We start from the raw sequence: 18,337 nt of genomic DNA, 5'->3' as shown, positions 1-18,337 counted from the left end.
ATAATTATGTTGTGGTTTCGGCACGTAAAGCCCCAGAATAGAATTTTTTTTATTCAACAAGCTGACCTGAGGAAAAGGGAGCTAATGCGTGTGCAAGTTGAACAGTCGTGACGCATGAGGGAGAGTTCACAGTTTTGGATGCGTGGAACTTCTCCCAGTTCTTACTGTGCTGGACATGCTCACAATTATGTATCTTGCAATTCCAATGAAAATGAAATTTTCTGAAGCACCTGTCCCGTGTTATTTGTCATCTGTACTTTTGTTGCGCTTACTTTTCTGTGTCATCCTGGCCTGTGTTCCTCACAGGTTCTAGATGACTTGCATACTCACACTTTCGTTAAATGTCTTGCAGGTATATGAAGAAGGAATCTTAAAACTAAGTAGGAATTGTGCTAAGGAAGCACTCAGCCACCATCCAAAACTGTACATCGAAGTCTCATCTGGTCACATGTACGCTGAGGGAAAAGTGAGTGCTCTTTCTTTAAAAGCAAATAGCTTTTCTTGGCTGCTCTTTTGCATGGCTGGGTACTGGGGGCTCGGTATCTTGCCGGAAGGAAAGGGCGGCTCACGAGCACCGGCGGTTGAGGAGGAGAGAGCGTTCACCGATTGGGCCTCGCAGCGCTCGCCGGTTGGCCCATGGCAGCACCTCCATCACGACTGACGCCACTCTTGGAAAAGTGGGTGTCGGAGGCAACAGAGGGCAGTGATAGAGGAGGAAGGTTGCGGGGCTTGTTCATTGCCAAATGCCAACTGGCTTTGAGGTGTACGTGCTCTTGCATAAGAGCTTAGATGCTGAGATCAGCGCTGCCATTGTGTCACATTTCTCCACCGCATGGGTTGATTGTTGTAGGGCCCTGTTGTAGGGTGCGTTCATCGCCATATAGTCTGCTGTACGTCTTTTGTCGAAATTTGCCGTTTCGTATTGCATTGTGCTGCACTTGAAAAGTGAAAGAGAACATTGCCTATAGCAAATGAGTGCTACAAATGTGCATTGACAGCATGTTGGGCTACTTGCTTATTTAATCATCTCTGATGGTTTCTTCCTTATTTGTTTTTCTTTTCATTCTTTTTTTCTGTTATTTCTATAGACACTGAAGACAAATGTCAATTTAATGTAGGTTGATTTATTGCTCTTTGGGAATGCGATATAGGTTACTCTTGCCATGATGTCAGGTGCGGCAAGCCAGAAAGGAAGTTATCCTTTCTGGCTTGCTTGGAAGGAAGCCAGAAGTTATCCAGAAGTTCACAAGGTGTAAGTTGTATAACTGGTAAAAACTGTCATCCACATGTCAGTAGCACGAACCTACAAACTTCAAAGCTACAGCTTGAAACCACAAAGAACTGCGAAAGCGTGAAAAATATGAAAGTTTGGCACTTTGTAGTTTCAAACTCTAGCTATGAAGTTTGTAGCTTCATGCTACTGTCAAGTGGATGACAGTTTCTTTTTTTTTTTTTTTCTTGGAACTTCTTTAGCTTGCAGATTTCTGCCGAAGTGATTACCTATATTCTGTGTCCCTGTGCTTTAGGTTGTCAATTAATTTGGCCTTGCTTCGCTATTTGCGAGCATCCTTGTTAGCTTAGACGTTGCAGCAACTGCCTCAGAAAAGCATTAGTCCCATGTTCAGTGCCCTCGGACAAGGACGAACTCAACTGTGTAGCTTGCTTTCTGAGAATCGCATATGGGCTTTCATTCTAGATTCGTGCTACTGTCATGTGTACAATCCGCCTTTTTCACGCATGCGCCCTGGCCTGGTGGATTAGTTGCAAAATGTTTGGAAGTATTGCACACACAGCCGCATGGCTCAATCTTTCTCCAGAAAAAAAAATTAGGTGCACAGACTCGCACTGCTGCAAACACTTTTGCCGCGTTCTGCGTTGCAACTCCACTGGTAGCTCTATGTCGGCGCAGAGCTGAAAGCGTGCGTAGCATACTGCAATTCCACATTAAAACATAAAGAGGCCAGGGCTTCGTCCGGACTGTGCCACGAACCATGTAGTTGCCGCCCTTCATTGATGGCTGGTAAATTTATCAAAAAAACCCTGTTTTGCACGAGGCCGGCACTTCAAGAACGTCACATTGCTGGCGCAGTCTTCTTGTAACTTCTGCCCTCACTTGCTGGTGGTGGCAGAGCATGCCATGCTAAATGCATGCTAAACGTGCCCGGTTACGGCGAGGTAACATTGGGTCGATCGATACGAGACTGACAAGACGCTGGCGGCAACAATGGGCCGACTTTTGAGCACAATACGTCACTGAGACCATCTTGTCATACCAGGTTGACGACGACACAACGGACGAGCCCTAGTTAAATCGGGCGATGGGCTTTCTTGTCAACGGCACCAACAAAATCTGCATGCCGACCATTGTTCGTCCGAAGGCCACGCGATCGGCCGTCGAACCAACGACACAATAGCTGCAGTGCATTTGTTTGTACATGTTATTATTCACGCTCAAAATGAGTTGAAACATGCCTTCAGAGTTGAAATGCACGAGCTTCAGCCCTATCAAGATGTGCACGTAAAGTTTAAGCCATTGTTGAACCTGTTCAGTGAAGGTTAGTCCTGGCACCGTCGAGTTTGTGCACCCGCTGCCAGTGGACCTGAACTTAAATATAAGCAGTTAAAACGAAGGAAACTGCTTTTATAGTTCGGTCCTGACCTTAGAGATTCGAGATCGACTCTTCACTTGCATGGCACGGATATGCAAAAATTGACAGCCACTTAGGTATCGTTAAATGATTTGAATGCAAAATAATTGACTTCTGTAAATAATTGTTATGTCCATTGATATGTGACGATATACGTTGTCAGGTGTCCTTCACAACTCTACCTTAATCCAGCTCGCTGTAATTTGTATCAACTTTAATCCATGCACTTTATCACTCCTTAGTCCACCTTGCTGTAATTTGTGCCAACCCCAATCCACATTAATCCACTTTACTTCACCTACATTCACTTCACCTGAAGTCACCTTACTCTAACTTGTTCTAAGTTTAATGCACTTTGCTTCACTCTAATTCACCTTAATTCACATTAATAACCAATAATTACTACTGGTCGATGTTTCTATACCATTTACTCACTTCTGTATTACTACTGACATCACACAAGGCACTGATGACGTTGCTGATGATGATTTTAGTACCATCACTTGATCACGCTGGATTTTCGTCCTCATGGGACATGTAGTGCTTTCGCATTAATAAGTGGCGACAAAGCACTGTGTCAACATCTGCACATCACCATTCCTTAAGGTCTATGTCTGTAAGTCTGCACATGTTGTTATTCTGCACATTTATTTCCAAAGATGCACCGTTTACCTGTGTGTCAAATTGGAAAAAAAAAAAAGACGGTGCATTTGGTACAGCAGCATAAACAACCACTTGCTCGGTTACCACCAGTGGCAGTGATGGCATCGATGTTCGTGCAGGATAATTACGCGGCCTATAAATGAGTACCTACTTATGCGAGCAGTTTTCTCTAATAATACTTTATGGCCCATGCAAACTTTAAGGTTGATGACGTTAAAGAAAAGCAAGAATCAGTAATAACAGCCCGTAATATATGTATCTGGATCACAGTTGCCGTTTTGGGGTTCGGATGCTCATATTGACTCTTTTCAGGGTGGAACAATGCGGCTTGCATGCCTAAATATGTATGTTTTGCTACGTTTTATGATTATTTCATATCAGCAATGTGCCATTTCCTCAATATTTGAAGCTGACAACAATCTGTGGCTGTAGATGCTGATGTAAACAAATGCTCGCCTCTTTGGTAAATTTGATGCGGAAAGCTGCGCTCGAAGACTTCTTGGATATGCAAAATGCCTAAAGAATGTGTAAAAGGAATATAAAAAGCAACGTGCAAGTGCAGAAATCAGTGGCAGCAAACTCCAAGAGAGCAGCATCGGAAGACGGAACTTATCGGCAGCATTGTTAGCACAACAGTGCACTCAGGCCTGTTCACCCAGTGTCTGGTGAGTACTACATGGCTTCCGTAAATGACATGTTGCCCCAGAGAAGCCATTAATAATTGTGATCCACGAAACATTCAAGCGACGCACACTCAACATGGGCGCAGGTACACAAACCGACCAGCAAACGCCCCAGCTGCCTTCCAAAATATTTCCAGCACCGTGCGGCAGAGGGCAGCAAAGGAAAATGAAAAAGGCACATTTTTTTCCCTTGCAACAAATATGCAATGAACAGCAGTCCCGTGAGGTCGTGGATTTTGACAGCATCTGCTGTTGGACCAACAGCACTCAATGACATTCAGTCTGTTGCTCAGTCCCCACACGTTCAGGTGAACGATGACAGTGTATTTTAAGCCATTCGCCCCAGCACCCACCCACACCAGAGTCCGAGAGTTCTATCTACCTCGGGGGCAGTTGTTATGCTTGTCAATGAAACTTGTGCACAAACAATGATATTGTCATGGTGTAATCAGGGCAGAGAATCAGAAGTGCTATCCGAATATGGTGAATAAAGAGTCTTGACTCTTTATTTGGTGAGCTTGTGCCCAAAAAGGAAAGCAAGTCAAAGTGGTGATAGCGGAGAACACGGTTGTCAGTCGTCACATCTAATCCCACAGGCCAAATCCGTCTGCTCTTTATACTTGTTGCCGTACATTCCAGAGCAATTACCGGTGCTCACATGGGTTATTGTACAACACTGTTTACATCACTCATGCAATCTGATTATATACATGCCTCTCTATAAAATTCGCGACAACACTCAAGAATTCCTGATACTGCAAGCGCATCCGGCTCTGAGTGATAACGTTACAGTGATAATCAGGCAGTTTGGTGTCCAATTTCCCAGCACCACCGCTGCAGCAAAGCATACCCCATGCCAGTAGCATGTTGTGTCTGTACCATGACAAGCCTGCTTAGCCTTTCAGGTCAAAATGCAGAGAGGTGAGAGTGATAAGATTTTGCAGCAGGGGGTTATGTTTAGGAATCTCTCACCCCCAAGCTTCTGCTGAAATTTATTGGAAAAAATTCATGATGGCATTGTCCTTCGCATTCCCCTTGACGTTGCCTTGGGTGCAAATACAGTGTCAAAGTGGCGAGGATTACTGTCATTATGGCACTAGCAGGGGCTGCCGCACATGCGCACTGGGCGTGGCGAGGTCAGTGGAGAACTGGCACGAACATTCGATCTCGCTTTTTTTGCTCTGTCGGATAGCCACCGGTATCGCGGGTCACCGATGTGTAGGTCGGTGCAATAGTTGAAGCCTCATTGGGATCGCATTTTCGAAAGCTTTAGGTGACAGGACAGTATGAGATGGAAGGGCGCTGCACATTATCGAGGAACACTACATTTGATGGTGGTCATGTAGGCTATCTAGTTCTAACAAAAGTCACAGCAGGGAAGCAAGCTTACTGTCCCATGTGAAATATAGAGAAGCATAGACTAAAAGGAGGAAAGAATGGTTTGTGCAGTGTGCCAGGCTTGGCCAATGTGTGCACGAGGGGTTCTCGACCACTGCCTCTTATTTTCATGGCATGCAGATATGCATCGTAAACAAATCCTACGCCAAGACGCCGCTCTCCATCTGGCATGCATTTTGAAATGGTCACCTTAAAAAGAAGATATAATTGATTTTTCGTGCATTCAAGGAATTCTGGCATGGTGCTGTAGTTACAGGGTCGACATCTGTGTGATAAAGCGTAAAAAAGGGGGTATACAATATTTTTGCATAAGAAAAGGGGGTATACGATAAAGAGCACCCCTTTAACGCTCTTTTGCGTGGTTTTTCTTTTCTCTTTCCTTATTTAGAAACCAGCACAAGAGCATTTTTCATTGGATCCTTGGACAGTTACAGCTCAGTTAAAGCTAGCCGTCGAGGAAGACCTGCGAGAGATGAAAGACCTGAATTACGTGATTTTGCGTCCCGCTATAGTCTATGGTGTTGCCGACAAGCATGGCATTGGTGAGGATGGTTCCTGCTTATGAGTTTGTCGCAGAAAAAGGATATAAATATATATATGTATATAGAATGTTGAAATTATTTGTAGCTGTAGTTTAATTGGCATTGATGGTGCTCATACTTACTGAATCTTTTCCTCATTTGCTTTTCCGCTTACCTATAATCGGCTTTTCATCCTTGAATACTGGTCCTCAGTGCCATTCTTCTTCTTGTGTGTGCTATTGCCACAGAGTAACATTACTTGGTGCATTTCGTGGGTTTTCTTCTTTCTGGGGGAATGCAGTTGTCTGGGATAAAAAAAAATTTCCTAGTGCATGCTTTTGTTGTCACGGCCCTTCTCAAACACAGCATGTTTTTTTCCTCATCATCTTTTGTTTTCTTTTAGTTCCGCGCATTCTAGTAGGTGCTGTCTACAAGCACCTGAAGGAAACGATGAAGGTAAAGTTGTTTTCTGCATTTTTTAGGATGCCTTTATTTAATGAGTGCATTTAGTTAAGCTGCACTGCTTTTAGAAGACACTTTGTTGATATGTTGACGTTCTACCAAATGGACATGCCACAGCAACTGCACAAATCTAAAACGTTTGACCAAAAGCTGACTATCGTCCAATAAAAATGCACCCTAAAGATGCGACCGTGTATATAATTGAATACAATCAACGACCGATTTTCCAGACTCCCAATTTTTCGGACACACCCAATAATTCGGACGCCTTCGCGGCACTGTCACTTATCCCATAGGGTCGCTGTATAAGAAAGTCTGAAATTTCGGACCCAAAAACCCTTCGCCGTCCGATTTTGAGGACTTTTTGCCATTACCGCAGGTTCGAAATGGCGTTAGCAAAGCCACCACCACCGTCATTTTCATCATCTCGCCGCCTCCAACAGGCGCTCTTCCGCACGCAGATCCGCTGGCAGCCGTAGCCACCACCGTGGCAACGCTAGGCCTGCCTGCTTCTCGACTTTCGCTACTAAGCTTCTTACTGTTCGGTGCCGTGTTTTTTATTGAAAGAGTCTGCCGCTGTCAGCAATAGTGTTGACTCTCCCTTTGTAATCCTCGCCAGCGGCTTCGAAGCTCGTAAGGCACGACGCGTTACATAATGCCGGTTTCCGAAAGTCAGCTTCGCCCCAATACAGCAGTGTTACGCGGTGAAGCATATCTAGAGTTAGGCGGGGTAATTGTCACGGGACACATTATGTATTCCTTAATTATACACGCCTGCACCCGCCGTATCCCTCCACGTGAAGAGCTCCGATACGGCTAACAAGTCAACTGGTAGGCCTCCAGAGCTATTGCGGACGTGCCTACGGCGATTTGAGCCCTTGGGGCAGTAAAAATTGTGCATTCATTTTTTCGGGCATTGTCTGTACCAGAAAATTCTCTAGTTCTAAGTTGGCGCATCAAATTGCTTTATGCAATTTCTGGTTAGTTCTGTGTACCAACTTAAAATTAGCATCTTCTCACGCGAGTGAAGTTGTGCTCAATTCTATCAATAAAAAGCACAGTCTCATTTTCACCGTTATCTCAACACATGTAATGATCACTTACCAGTTACTTTAGGGGAGCTTTGCTAGGAGTTCATGATGTGTATGTTCCTAGTTTAGCTGGAAATATACGCAGCATACACATTCTGCTGTTTCAAAAATGTTTTCTAGACAGTGTGTGTTCATAGTCACTCCTTTAACTCCTGCTTGCAGTCTTACTTGACTTCTTTAGTCAGTTTCACGTTTGTGAGGCTCTGTACTCCAGGTGACAGCATTACAGGCCTTCTTACAGTTGAGCCGGAATACAATTCATTGCATAACATGCCTCGTATTTGCTGTATCCATTATGGTTTAACTTGCCTTCAGAACTATCATATGGAAGTCAACAAGGGGCAGAAGAGTTGTGTACTTTATTTTCAGAAATGATGTCCATTACATTTACTGTTGGTAATTAGTGATTGAGCTCCGTTTAAATAGTTTCCATGGACACTGGTACTCTACAAGCTAATAATAAAGTTAGACAATTGCCAGCCCTGCAGCTTTGCCAAGATTGCTTCAGTAATATATGCGACTTCTTTATTACAAATTTAGCCTAAGTAAGATTTCATTGCAGTTGGACGTTAAGTTTCTATCTAACCCAGACCTCTACTAATAATCCATTAAGAATTTGCTGTACATCGGCTACATCTTCTCATGTGTTTCTCAGTTCTCTTAACACAACAAAGGAATCAATTGATTGCTTTCATTGACATACAATTAAACATCGAACAAATTACATGTACCTTGTTTGAACCGATAGCCGTAATGGATAGGATAGGATTTAGCACAGGAAGATGATGGAAGAAATGAAATTATTAATACTGGTGTCACATGTACACTTCTGATCATGATCGGGGCTGATCCGGATCAAGTTTGATCCGGATAGAGTGTTGCTACACGGTCATTTGCGATTGCGATTCTGCGGGATCCGAATTTGGGCGATCACGATCCAAGAATTGCGATCAGACCCCTCGATCGTGATCGCAGACTGACGTTTGTGCCCTCTAGCACAGTACTATTCTGAAAACACTAAAAACAAGAAGTGAAGGCAGCTCAGTAAAAAAAAAAAAAAAAAAGTTTAATCTTTTTACCAGCAAATAATAAGCTATGAAATTGAAATATTGTCGAAATTTAACCATGTTTTGCAAATCTGAGTTTGTAACCAATACTATATGCAGTTCTGAGAGTTGCTGACAATCAACAGATGATAACTCATCCCAAATCATTGGACCGTGTAGCAGTTAATCGCAATCAAGAAATCCGATCCGCATCAACCCCGATCGCAATCAGATGTGTATACGTGAGACACCTGTATAACTCTAGTCAAACAAGGGACGCCTCAGTCTGGAGCCAAACCCTCCATGGTTACTCGGTGGCTATAGCAGTGACAGCTGAGCGCAAGGTTACACAAGGCTTTCACCCCAGCCATTCCGATGGAGCAACATGCAAAAACACTCTCGCACTTATATTTAGGTACACACTCGTTAAAGCACCCCATGTGATCACAATTAATCCAGAAAGAGAGAGATGCAAATGAAAGAAAGGCAGGGAGGTTAACCAGAGTTGAAGCCTCCAGTTTGCTACCCTGCAAAAATTAATCCAGAGTCCTTCACTGTGGTGTGCCTCACAATCAGATAGTGGTTTTAGCGCATAAATCCCTGTTTTTTTTTTCATTCTTTTTTATCTTAGTTTCAATGCTTCAACAAGGGGGGTTTTCTAAATGCCGCCCTAACAAAGACAAGTCTTGTCAAAACAATCGCCCTGTACTGAGGCTTCCTTCGTTCAGCCATTGTTGATCATCCCAGTTCTCTGGGCGTCGGTCAGTCATTCTTTATTGTTTCTTCTTCTTTGGTCTCCATGCCATCTGGTTCTAAAGTAGCAAGTGCTTCTTCCTCTGATCAAGACGTATCTTCGCTTATTGCTTTAAGCATGTCACCTGCTTTTACAAATGTAGCTGCAGCGCTTATTTTGTTCTAATGTCGCACTTTTGTTTCACTCTTAGTGGCCCTAACAGGTCTTTCGTATGCTTTGCAGCTTTTGTGGACAAAGGATCTCAAGATGGACACGGTGCATGTGTCAGACCTGTGCCGTGCCATCTGGCATGTATGTCTCCACGGGAAGTCTGGAGATATCTACAATGTTGTCGACCAGGGGAACACAAGTGAGTGGACTTCTCACTAGTTATTGATCACAGAATACAAGTATACATTACAGAATCTATTACAGAATCATAATGGTAGTAAAGGAAAATGATAGCCACTGTTTGAAATAATGCATAGCAGCGCTCAATCCCTAGTTAGCATACCTTTTGACACAAGTATTCGGTTTGCATGGCTCACTTAATTTTAGTTTAACGACGTTCAGTTATATCTCATCTTGCTAAGCAAGATACAGTTTCATATATGAATTTCACAGGGCCAACCATGACAACTTATTATTCTTCACTGCATTAAGTCTGGCTAATGCGAGGATGGGCACATCGTGCTTTCCCAGTAGCTACGAGTAACCAGGCCAGTGTTGTCGGCGAGTGCCAGATTCATGTCGATAATCATTATCATCATCATAATGAACCTATTTCTATGTCCACTGCTAGATGAAGGCCTCTCCCAGCGATCTCTAATTACCCCCGTCTTGCATGAGCTAATTCCAATGTGCACCTGCAAGTTTCCTAATTTCATCATCTCGCCTAATTTTCTGCCGTCCACGACTGCATCCCATCCCTTGGCACCCATTCTGTAACTCTAATGATCCACCGGTTATCTGCCCTACCCATTACATTGCTTGCCCTGCTCCATTTTTTTTCTTCAACTAGAATATCGGCTATCCCCATTTGCTCTTTGATCTGCTCTCTTCCGTTCTCTTAATCTTATGCCCAATATTTTTCATACCATCACTCTTGGCGTAGTTCGTAAAGAGGCCCTGAATCACTTTTTATCGAGATCGAGAAATGCATTTTAAATTAAAATAGGTTAATTCAGAAATACTTTGCCGCGAAAAGTACCTCAATGTGTTCAGCAGAAGTGGAGTTATTGGCAAACAACCTGTTCGCGATGCTTTCACTCCTTCAATACCTTGCACTGTGAAGGCTACGGCAGAGTGGGGTGTGTCCACAACGCTCCGCCTACTGAAGATTACCGTGGCGCGCAGTTCAAATTTGATTTTGGATGTTTGCGTAGATGCCACTACTTCCGATTTTGGCGCCTACGGACTTGTTGCGGCATCCCGCAGTGCCACGATGTCTACGCTACATAACAGGCCATAGCTACACGTAACTGTAATATGTATGTGCAGCATTTGCTTTGTACTCAACATGGCTTGAGTATGCTGTCGCGCTAATATGCTCCAGTCTGGCCGTGCTACGGCGTGTGGACCGGCTTTGTCCTGCACTAGTTTGACCGACAGATAGTAGCCACTTCCAACTTGCGCATGTTGAAACACTATCAATAGCTCAATATGAAACAAATTCTGCGAAGGTGTCTAAACAGAAGCAGTGAGGAGAGAGTGCACGCTGGCAAGGATGCATGCGGTCTGACCTTAAGTTTCGCATGGTTCGAGGCTAGTTGAATGTTCAAAACTAGTCAAAATTATCGAGGCCCTATGGCTACAACACCGGTAAGCAGGGTGGCCAAAGTTTAATTCCTGTGCAGGCGGCTGTGGCTGAGCATGAGCAAACTGTAGTCTGCTTCTTCCAGAACTACATAATTATTATCGAAATTCGAAAGCAGATTTTTGTTTCCTTCAGCCTCTTCATTGAATGCGTCTATAAATATATACAGTAACGGTAGGAAAAAGTGCATTAATCTAAACACCCTTCTTTATTGACGTCCACTATTGGCTACTAGCAGCTGCGTTTGAGAATCTGCTGTGTTATGAAATAAGGAGTCCAGAAAAGAGTAAATAGCAGACTTCTGTAGAAAAGAGAGAATTCGAGAAAACGGTGACTTGGTGCTTTGCTTGCGAGCTCCATGCATGACTGCAAGACTTTGCTGAGATGTTCACAGCAGCTATGCTGCCTGTGGACTATTTTTTCACCAAGCCCGAGGTGTGACTCAGGGCCACTTTAAAGTGTTCTCGAGCTTCTTTGTTAACCTCCACGTTTCTGCCCATATGTTGACACCGGTAAAATGCAATGACTCTGCACTTTCAACTACAGTGGTAAGGTCCCAGTTGGGATTTGATAATCCCTGTCATATGCACTCGGGCTCATTTTCATTCTACATGTCGGTCGGTGACATATAGGTGCCTAAAACATGAGCAATGGTGCTTAATTACACACATTTACAGCAGTTTAGTATACTCTGATTATACTAGTTTCACATCGAACACAACTTATTGGGCATTTTGGGTAGGGTGGTGAATATGAGCATGGGAATTTGAGCAGTCGTCCTGTAGCCTATCTTGCTTCGTGTAATTGGGCTCTCAGTTTACAATTCTACTTAGCTGTATAACTTCTTGCATGCATCATAGATACAGCGGCTTATCATTTATTTCAAGGATACAGAAAGGCGTCGATTTGTGTTAATATAAATTACGGTAAGTGAAGCTACAGCAATTTATGTTAACAGCTACGCAGCTGAGCTGCCATCCCTGACTGACGCATTGGACCAAATGTGGTGACAACAGCAGTGTTTTTTGTGCGGCCCCGACAGTTGCGGTACTTTCCAGGTTCCAGTGACTTCTGTTCTGACCCCCACAGCATCTCGGTGGCTCAGGCATTCAACTTCCGAGCAGAAGGTTGTGGCTTTGATTCACTGCTAGGCTGGCCGCAGTCTTATGAGGATGTAACGAAAAAATGATTGTATACCTTAATCAATCAAGCACGAAGTTTGTTTTGACCATAAACAACACAATGTTACTTAGATTAAGCTACATATTGAAAATCCCCATCTGTCCAAAAATAGTATGGAGCTTTCCACTTTGACATCTCTCATAGCTTGTGGATTGCTTTGAGATGTTATACCCCATTATTATATTAAATTTTGCTGCCAAGCACGAGGTCACAGGCTTGATTCCCATTCATGGAGGCCTCGAGAAATTCAAGTGGGCCTGGAATTAGAGAGGTTAAAGCAAAAGGCAGGCAGCCTTTTTTTAGCAGAATCATAGCGTCACTGCATAGGAAGCAATATTTGGCTTGTTGGTGCAAATTATATGCATACTTTGCCTTTGAGCACAGGTTCACTGCGTAAGCTATATTCAGTGCAATTCAGAAAGCCTGTCTTGTCACTTGACAATGCTGTCACGAATATCATGAGAGTTCTGTCAAGTGACAAGACAGACATTTCTTATCATGTTGAAGTACTATTGCAGGGGCCTTTTAAAGGTGTACTGATACTGTTCTTTTTTTTTTTCCCCTCTCGAACTTGTATTAGGTGACGTGGAAAAGTCTGCCTGCCACTCCATTTCACCGCTCACCGCTTTGCAGGGGGTCATAGCACTGATAATGGTCCAGCTAGTCAAAATTTTCCATTCTTCCTTTTCCATTTTTTCTCCGATCCTCAGGTGTTGCTTGATCACATGGGGAAGTACTAGAAAAAAATCGCAGATTTTCTTAGGTCTGTCAACAGAAATCAGGTAGTTAACTGGGCTTGAGAAAGTGCCGTCGCACTGCAGATCGCAGGCCTTTTTGTTTAAATATGACCGCCATCTTTGGTATTGTCGTAAGGATGAGAGGTCTGGGCTTCAGATAGCTGCCGTGCCATATTTTTCATCACAAAAATGAAAGCAAAAGAAATCGAGTGAACGACTCTCATTTGTAAACGAGAAAAGACAACAGAAGCAATAGTTTTGTTGTAGACAAAGCGTTCTCGCTCCTTGCAGGCAATGCGGATGTGCATGCCTGTGTCTAGTGATAACTGACTGACAGTGCATACTACCTTCAGTTATGCTTCTGCCACGTGCTCACGTGTTTCTTTTAACACATCTGAGTGCACATTGCAGACTATAACCCCCTTCCACTTTGGCTTAAGTTACCTGGAGTGGTGTGCTCTATTTTGTCACTGCTTACTTTTAATTTCACGTGGGTGCTCTTCATGTGGGAGCTATAGGTTACACCACGGGTGACTTAAATCATCTTATTCTTTTTCAGCGCAAGGAAAAGTGACTGAGATCATTTCTGAAAAATTCTCGATAAGCCACAGCTACTGGGGAACTGCTGCTTCACTTCTTGCAAAGGTGAGTATTTTTTTCTTAATCCTAATTTAATGTTGCACTCAAGTAAAAGTGCATCTACATCTTGCTGCCATCGGTGTAAAGTTGGTGAAATCTGCGCATTTGTGCAAACAGTCACTCAGTATCAAGCCATATTTTTTATACGAATGCATCACAGAAATTTGTGCAATGTACAGCTGTCTGCATTTTTATTCTTACAGCTTTGCAAGAGCAGTCTTCTTGTTTTATGCTGTTTGTAGTCAAGTTTCACATTTTTTGGTCCATGTCATTCAGCGAAGCCTTTGGTATCGCAAGTAGCTTGCTCTGTCCTGAAAATAGTAAAGAAATAGTCATATGTGCGCCCCATGGATTTTCATTGCTGAGCTCTTCCAGCATAGTGCAACACGCTGCGCAGAACACTGTTGAAACTTTAGAAATATGTCCGAAATATAAAGCCTTGACATTGTCATTGACTGTTCAAGTAATCTTCATGTAAAGTAATAATAATGAAGTAATATTCAGTAATAAGTAATATTATAATAGTAAAGTAAAATTCATTTAGCAGACATCCTATGCTTTCCACTCGTTTCACAAGATACATCCTCAACATCTGTGGTGAAATACTTTGATGTTCTAGTTATAGAAGTACTGGTGCAAAATTTTTCTGCTTTTTATTAAGTTATTGGATAGCGGTCGGCCCAGTAAATTATGCCAGGGAGACTCAGTTCCTTGAGAGTGCAGCAAGTAAGTGTTTCCATTGAATGCTACCGGTTAAAAATGCTTGCACGCCAATGCAGCATGGCTTCAGACGTGGAGCAGTAGACTATTGTCGTGAATTAAACTTGATGCAGTAGTCTCATGGCACCAGCCATGTGTATGCACACACTACGACTGGGCTAAGTGGCATGCTCTTGAGTTGTTTGCGACACCACGTGACCTCTGGATTTGGTGAAGTGAATAGTCTCCTACATCATGTATAAAGCCAAGCTACACTTAGCACGAGCTTTGAGCATGTCGCATAAAAGGTGTTGCAATTATTTGTGCCACTTTCAAGGAATTATGGTTTTGTATCTTAATTATGCAGTCGACGGCTACCTAAACAAGTAAAAAGAGCAAGACAAAATTTTCATGTCGGTACTCCTTTAACACTTATCAGCACCCCATTTTTCACGGTGCTGATAAGTGTTAATATCAGTGCACTTTGCCACATATTTTGAAGATGTACGAGGGTAATTCCGTAAGTTTCTGGCCTGACATCTAAAACACACAGCGATTTCAAAACACCCGCTTCAGACACGCAGCGCCATCTCTTAAGAGGCCAGCGTATGAGCTTGAACTCGGCACGTGTTCGTCAGTACCACACACTCGCCTGACAAACACGAGGCACACTAAGTGGCGATAATGCTAAAAATCAATTGTCGGGCCTCACCAGAGAAGGGGTTTCTGCAAGTGCTATGAAACAATATTTAGATGGTGTGTATGCAGAAGTTTCTCCTTCTTAGTCCATCGTGAAGGAGTGGGCGAAACAGTTTCACCTCGGAAGAGAGCACTGAGGATGAGCCCTGCAGTGGTTGGCCCATGGATGTGATGACCGAAGGAATTGTCTCTTTCGTTGAGGAGGAAGGGCTCAATGACAAGAGGCCGAAGTTGAAAAAAATCGCGGCACAGGTGGAACTGACTGTAACGACTGTGTTCCACATAATTCAAGAGAAGCTTCATATGATAAAGGTCAGTTCAGTGCAAGATGGGTGCCCCGAGCCCGTTCTTCTGTGCAAAAAGAGCAATGTGTGACCTGTCCTCTCAAGTTTTAGAGCTTTGCTGTGGAAATCTAGAGAGAAGTGCTGGAGCCTTTTGTCACCGGGGATGAAACCACGGCCCTTTACTACGATCCCCTTTCCAAAAGGGAATCGATGGAGTGACGGAAACCAGTAGAAGCGCCACCGACAAAAGCCAAGGTGACTCAGTCGACCAAGAAGATCATGGCAACAATCTTTCGGGATTGCTGCGCGATTATCTCGATCAACACTAAGGAAGGAAATACCACTATGAACGCACAGTATTATGCGCCACTTCTAAACACACTGCATGATGCAATAAACAACGAGGTGAGGGATTTTCCATCATGGTGTCCACCTGCTTAACAATGCTCCATTTCACACGGCAAGCGTTGCAAAGGCTGCAGTGAAGGACTGTGGCTTCGAAGAAATCGATCACCCGCCCTAATGCCCACACCTGGCGCCCAGTGACTACTACCTCTTCTCAAAGCTGAAGAAAGATCTTCGAGGCAAAAACGTTGCTGCTGATGATGAAGTGAAGAGTGCCGTCCGTGGACATTTTTGAGACAAAAGTCCAAACTATTTTTTGAAGGGCATAAAAATGTTAGTGCAGAGGTGTGAAAAATGTGTCGAAGTGTAGGGAGATCATATTGAAAAGTGACACAGTTGTTTGATTCCTATCTCCATTAAAGGTGCATCAGGCCAGACACTTATGGAATTACCCTCAAAACTGTAGCCAAGCACAGGATATCTGTTAATTATAGATTACTTCATTACGGCTTGGCTTCAATTTCAAAATTGGGGCTTTTGTTCAAACCTGTTAAATTGCAATGTTAACTAGTGAAATTTTGTTAATAAGGTAACACCACTCCATATAATTTGTCTTGAGAGTAGTGCCCACCTCCTCTTGTAAGTAGTGTCCCAACTGATGTGACATAATTGTGATCTATACCATTTGGATATCTGTGACAAGTCTGTTCCCATGAACTCTTTCATTACCACGCCTATTCAAATCGACCACCGGTGAACGATGCTTTAGATCGCCAATTCCGACTTATTGGAGCCATTTCTTATAGTACATATAAGGCCATCGAGTAGTTAGCACAGGCACTGCACTTTCATAATCAGTTTAAATTTTCGCAATCTGACAATGTTGTGAATTTTGACGAACAGTTTTACAAACTAATGTGCATATGTTGTAGCAAAAAGAGGTGTGGCTCTCACCTTCTGCCGCGCTCGATAAAAAAGCATGCCGCTCGTGATATCGCCGCACTAGCATCAAAATTTTGTAATCAAATGACTCCCAGCAAGTTAAGAATTAAGTTATATTGCCGGCTTTGCCGTCCAACAGTGCTGAGTGGTGATAGCGAACCGAAAATGATGCCACCCGTTCACTAGTGAGCTTTCGTTTGGAGTCCGAGTTGTTTTATTCCACTAAAGTGTATTTCTGAAGGTCCGCTGCGTGTCCAACATGTGAATCCGACTTTGGCAACCAGTTTCCAAAAGTTTTGGTAACGCTTCTCTCGTAAAATCCCGGCAAGGGGCGCTGCCGGTGTCACAGCACAGTTATCGAAAGTCGCTCCCATGGCGTCGTCCCGCGCAGCTGCGTCGCGATTAAGGTGTCCTGCTCGAAGCTATGCTGCACCCGCACTTGAATTTATGATGAGGATTCGGATTATGATTCCAAAGATGACAGTAAAGCAGATTCAAGCTCTGACGGCGACAATGTTTTGAGTCAGCATGGGACATCCGCAGCTGTTCACTGGCGAGTTTACGGCCTCGAGCGGTCTCCTTCCTTGTGCATGCTTATCTGCTTATCTTTTTTCACGACCTCAGAGCTCTACTGATTATCTTCAGGGTGCATACTTCGCTTGGTTATGATGTGCTGCTATCCGTAACAAAGAATCTTCCGCTCACACCAAGAAGGCCACCTGTAGCACATCTCGGCCGAGCACTACGGATCAGCGCAAGACAGTTCACAACAGCATGTTATTTCTTTCTACTGCTCTTCTCTGCAGAGGTGACAAGGACGATGGGCAAGAACACAAACAGATATGCTTGGATGCGTAATCTTGTAGTTGCCCAGCTACGCTGAAAGCGATCGGTCCTGGAAGAGGTGCATGACTCTAGACGAACTCGTGACGCGCATTCCTTAGATTTCTCATCTGACCATCCTCAGAAGATGCCGAAAAGGCGGAACTGCAAAATTTGTTACGCGAACCGCAAAGTTGAACAAAAACTAAACGTTTTGTGGAAAATTGTGTAGGACACCTATGCTTCACAGAATCCAGAAACTGCTTCACCACGTGGCATGAGCGATGAATTGGTCTCAGCTTCTTTTTTGTATCTGAAGAATGGTGGTGTACTGAGCATATTTTTTTTTACAGACACGATTCCTGGGTTATCATTAATATGTATATTCTGAATTTTCTTTGATATTAATATTTTTGTAGGTGTTTCTTGTTGTTTTTATCAACTGGCAGCAAAAATAGTGCTTTGTAGAATTTTTGTTTTACTTAATTTTTTTCTTTGGCAACGTATGTTTTTGGAAAGAGCATTTCATTGTTCACAATATGCTATGCTGCATTGTGTGCTGGAATATTATTTGCAGTGGTAAATAATTTTTTCTCTAGAACTATGAAAAACGACCATTTTCTTGCGGTAACGAAAGAGTTAATGTAGATAATCAAGTACAGTAAGGCAGTGGACATTACTGTTCTCTTTCAATTCCATCATTTAACCGTACCTACAATGCAGCACTTTTCTAGAATTGACACCCCTCATATCCTAAACGCAGTTAAATAGACAGCACACTAAAGGAATAATCTTGTGACACAAATTGGTCATGAACACATTCCAATGTGTGTGCAGATCAGATTGGATAAGTGTGGATTCCATTCAGCACAGGCACACTCCAGTATATACTATGTATTTCAAAAAGAATGATATGGGTAAAAAATC

At 43.3% G+C, this 18,337-nt stretch overlaps 1 protein-coding gene across 1 annotated transcript in view; it reads left to right on the top strand.

Moving 5' to 3' along the window:
• LOC142583215 (dTDP-glucose 4,6-dehydratase) overlaps positions 1–18,337 on the top strand; it is a 48,917-nt gene that overhangs the window by 18,827 nt on the left and 11,753 nt on the right. Inside the window, exons 6-10 of the mRNA XM_075693579.1 lie at positions 353–466; positions 5,781–5,934; positions 6,317–6,369; positions 9,489–9,615; positions 13,540–13,625. Coding sequence (XP_075549694.1) covers positions 353–466; positions 5,781–5,934; positions 6,317–6,369; positions 9,489–9,615; positions 13,540–13,625 — 534 coding nt within the window. The remainder of the gene's footprint in view (positions 1–352; positions 467–5,780; positions 5,935–6,316; positions 6,370–9,488; positions 9,616–13,539; positions 13,626–18,337) is intronic.

This window comes from Dermacentor variabilis, chromosome 5 (genome assembly GCF_050947875.1).
Source record: "Dermacentor variabilis isolate Ectoservices chromosome 5, ASM5094787v1, whole genome shotgun sequence".
NCBI lineage: Eukaryota > Metazoa > Arthropoda > Arachnida > Ixodida > Ixodidae > Dermacentor > Dermacentor variabilis.
Note: the sequence above shows the minus strand (reverse complement) of the source record. Positions and strands in the feature narration are given on the sequence as shown.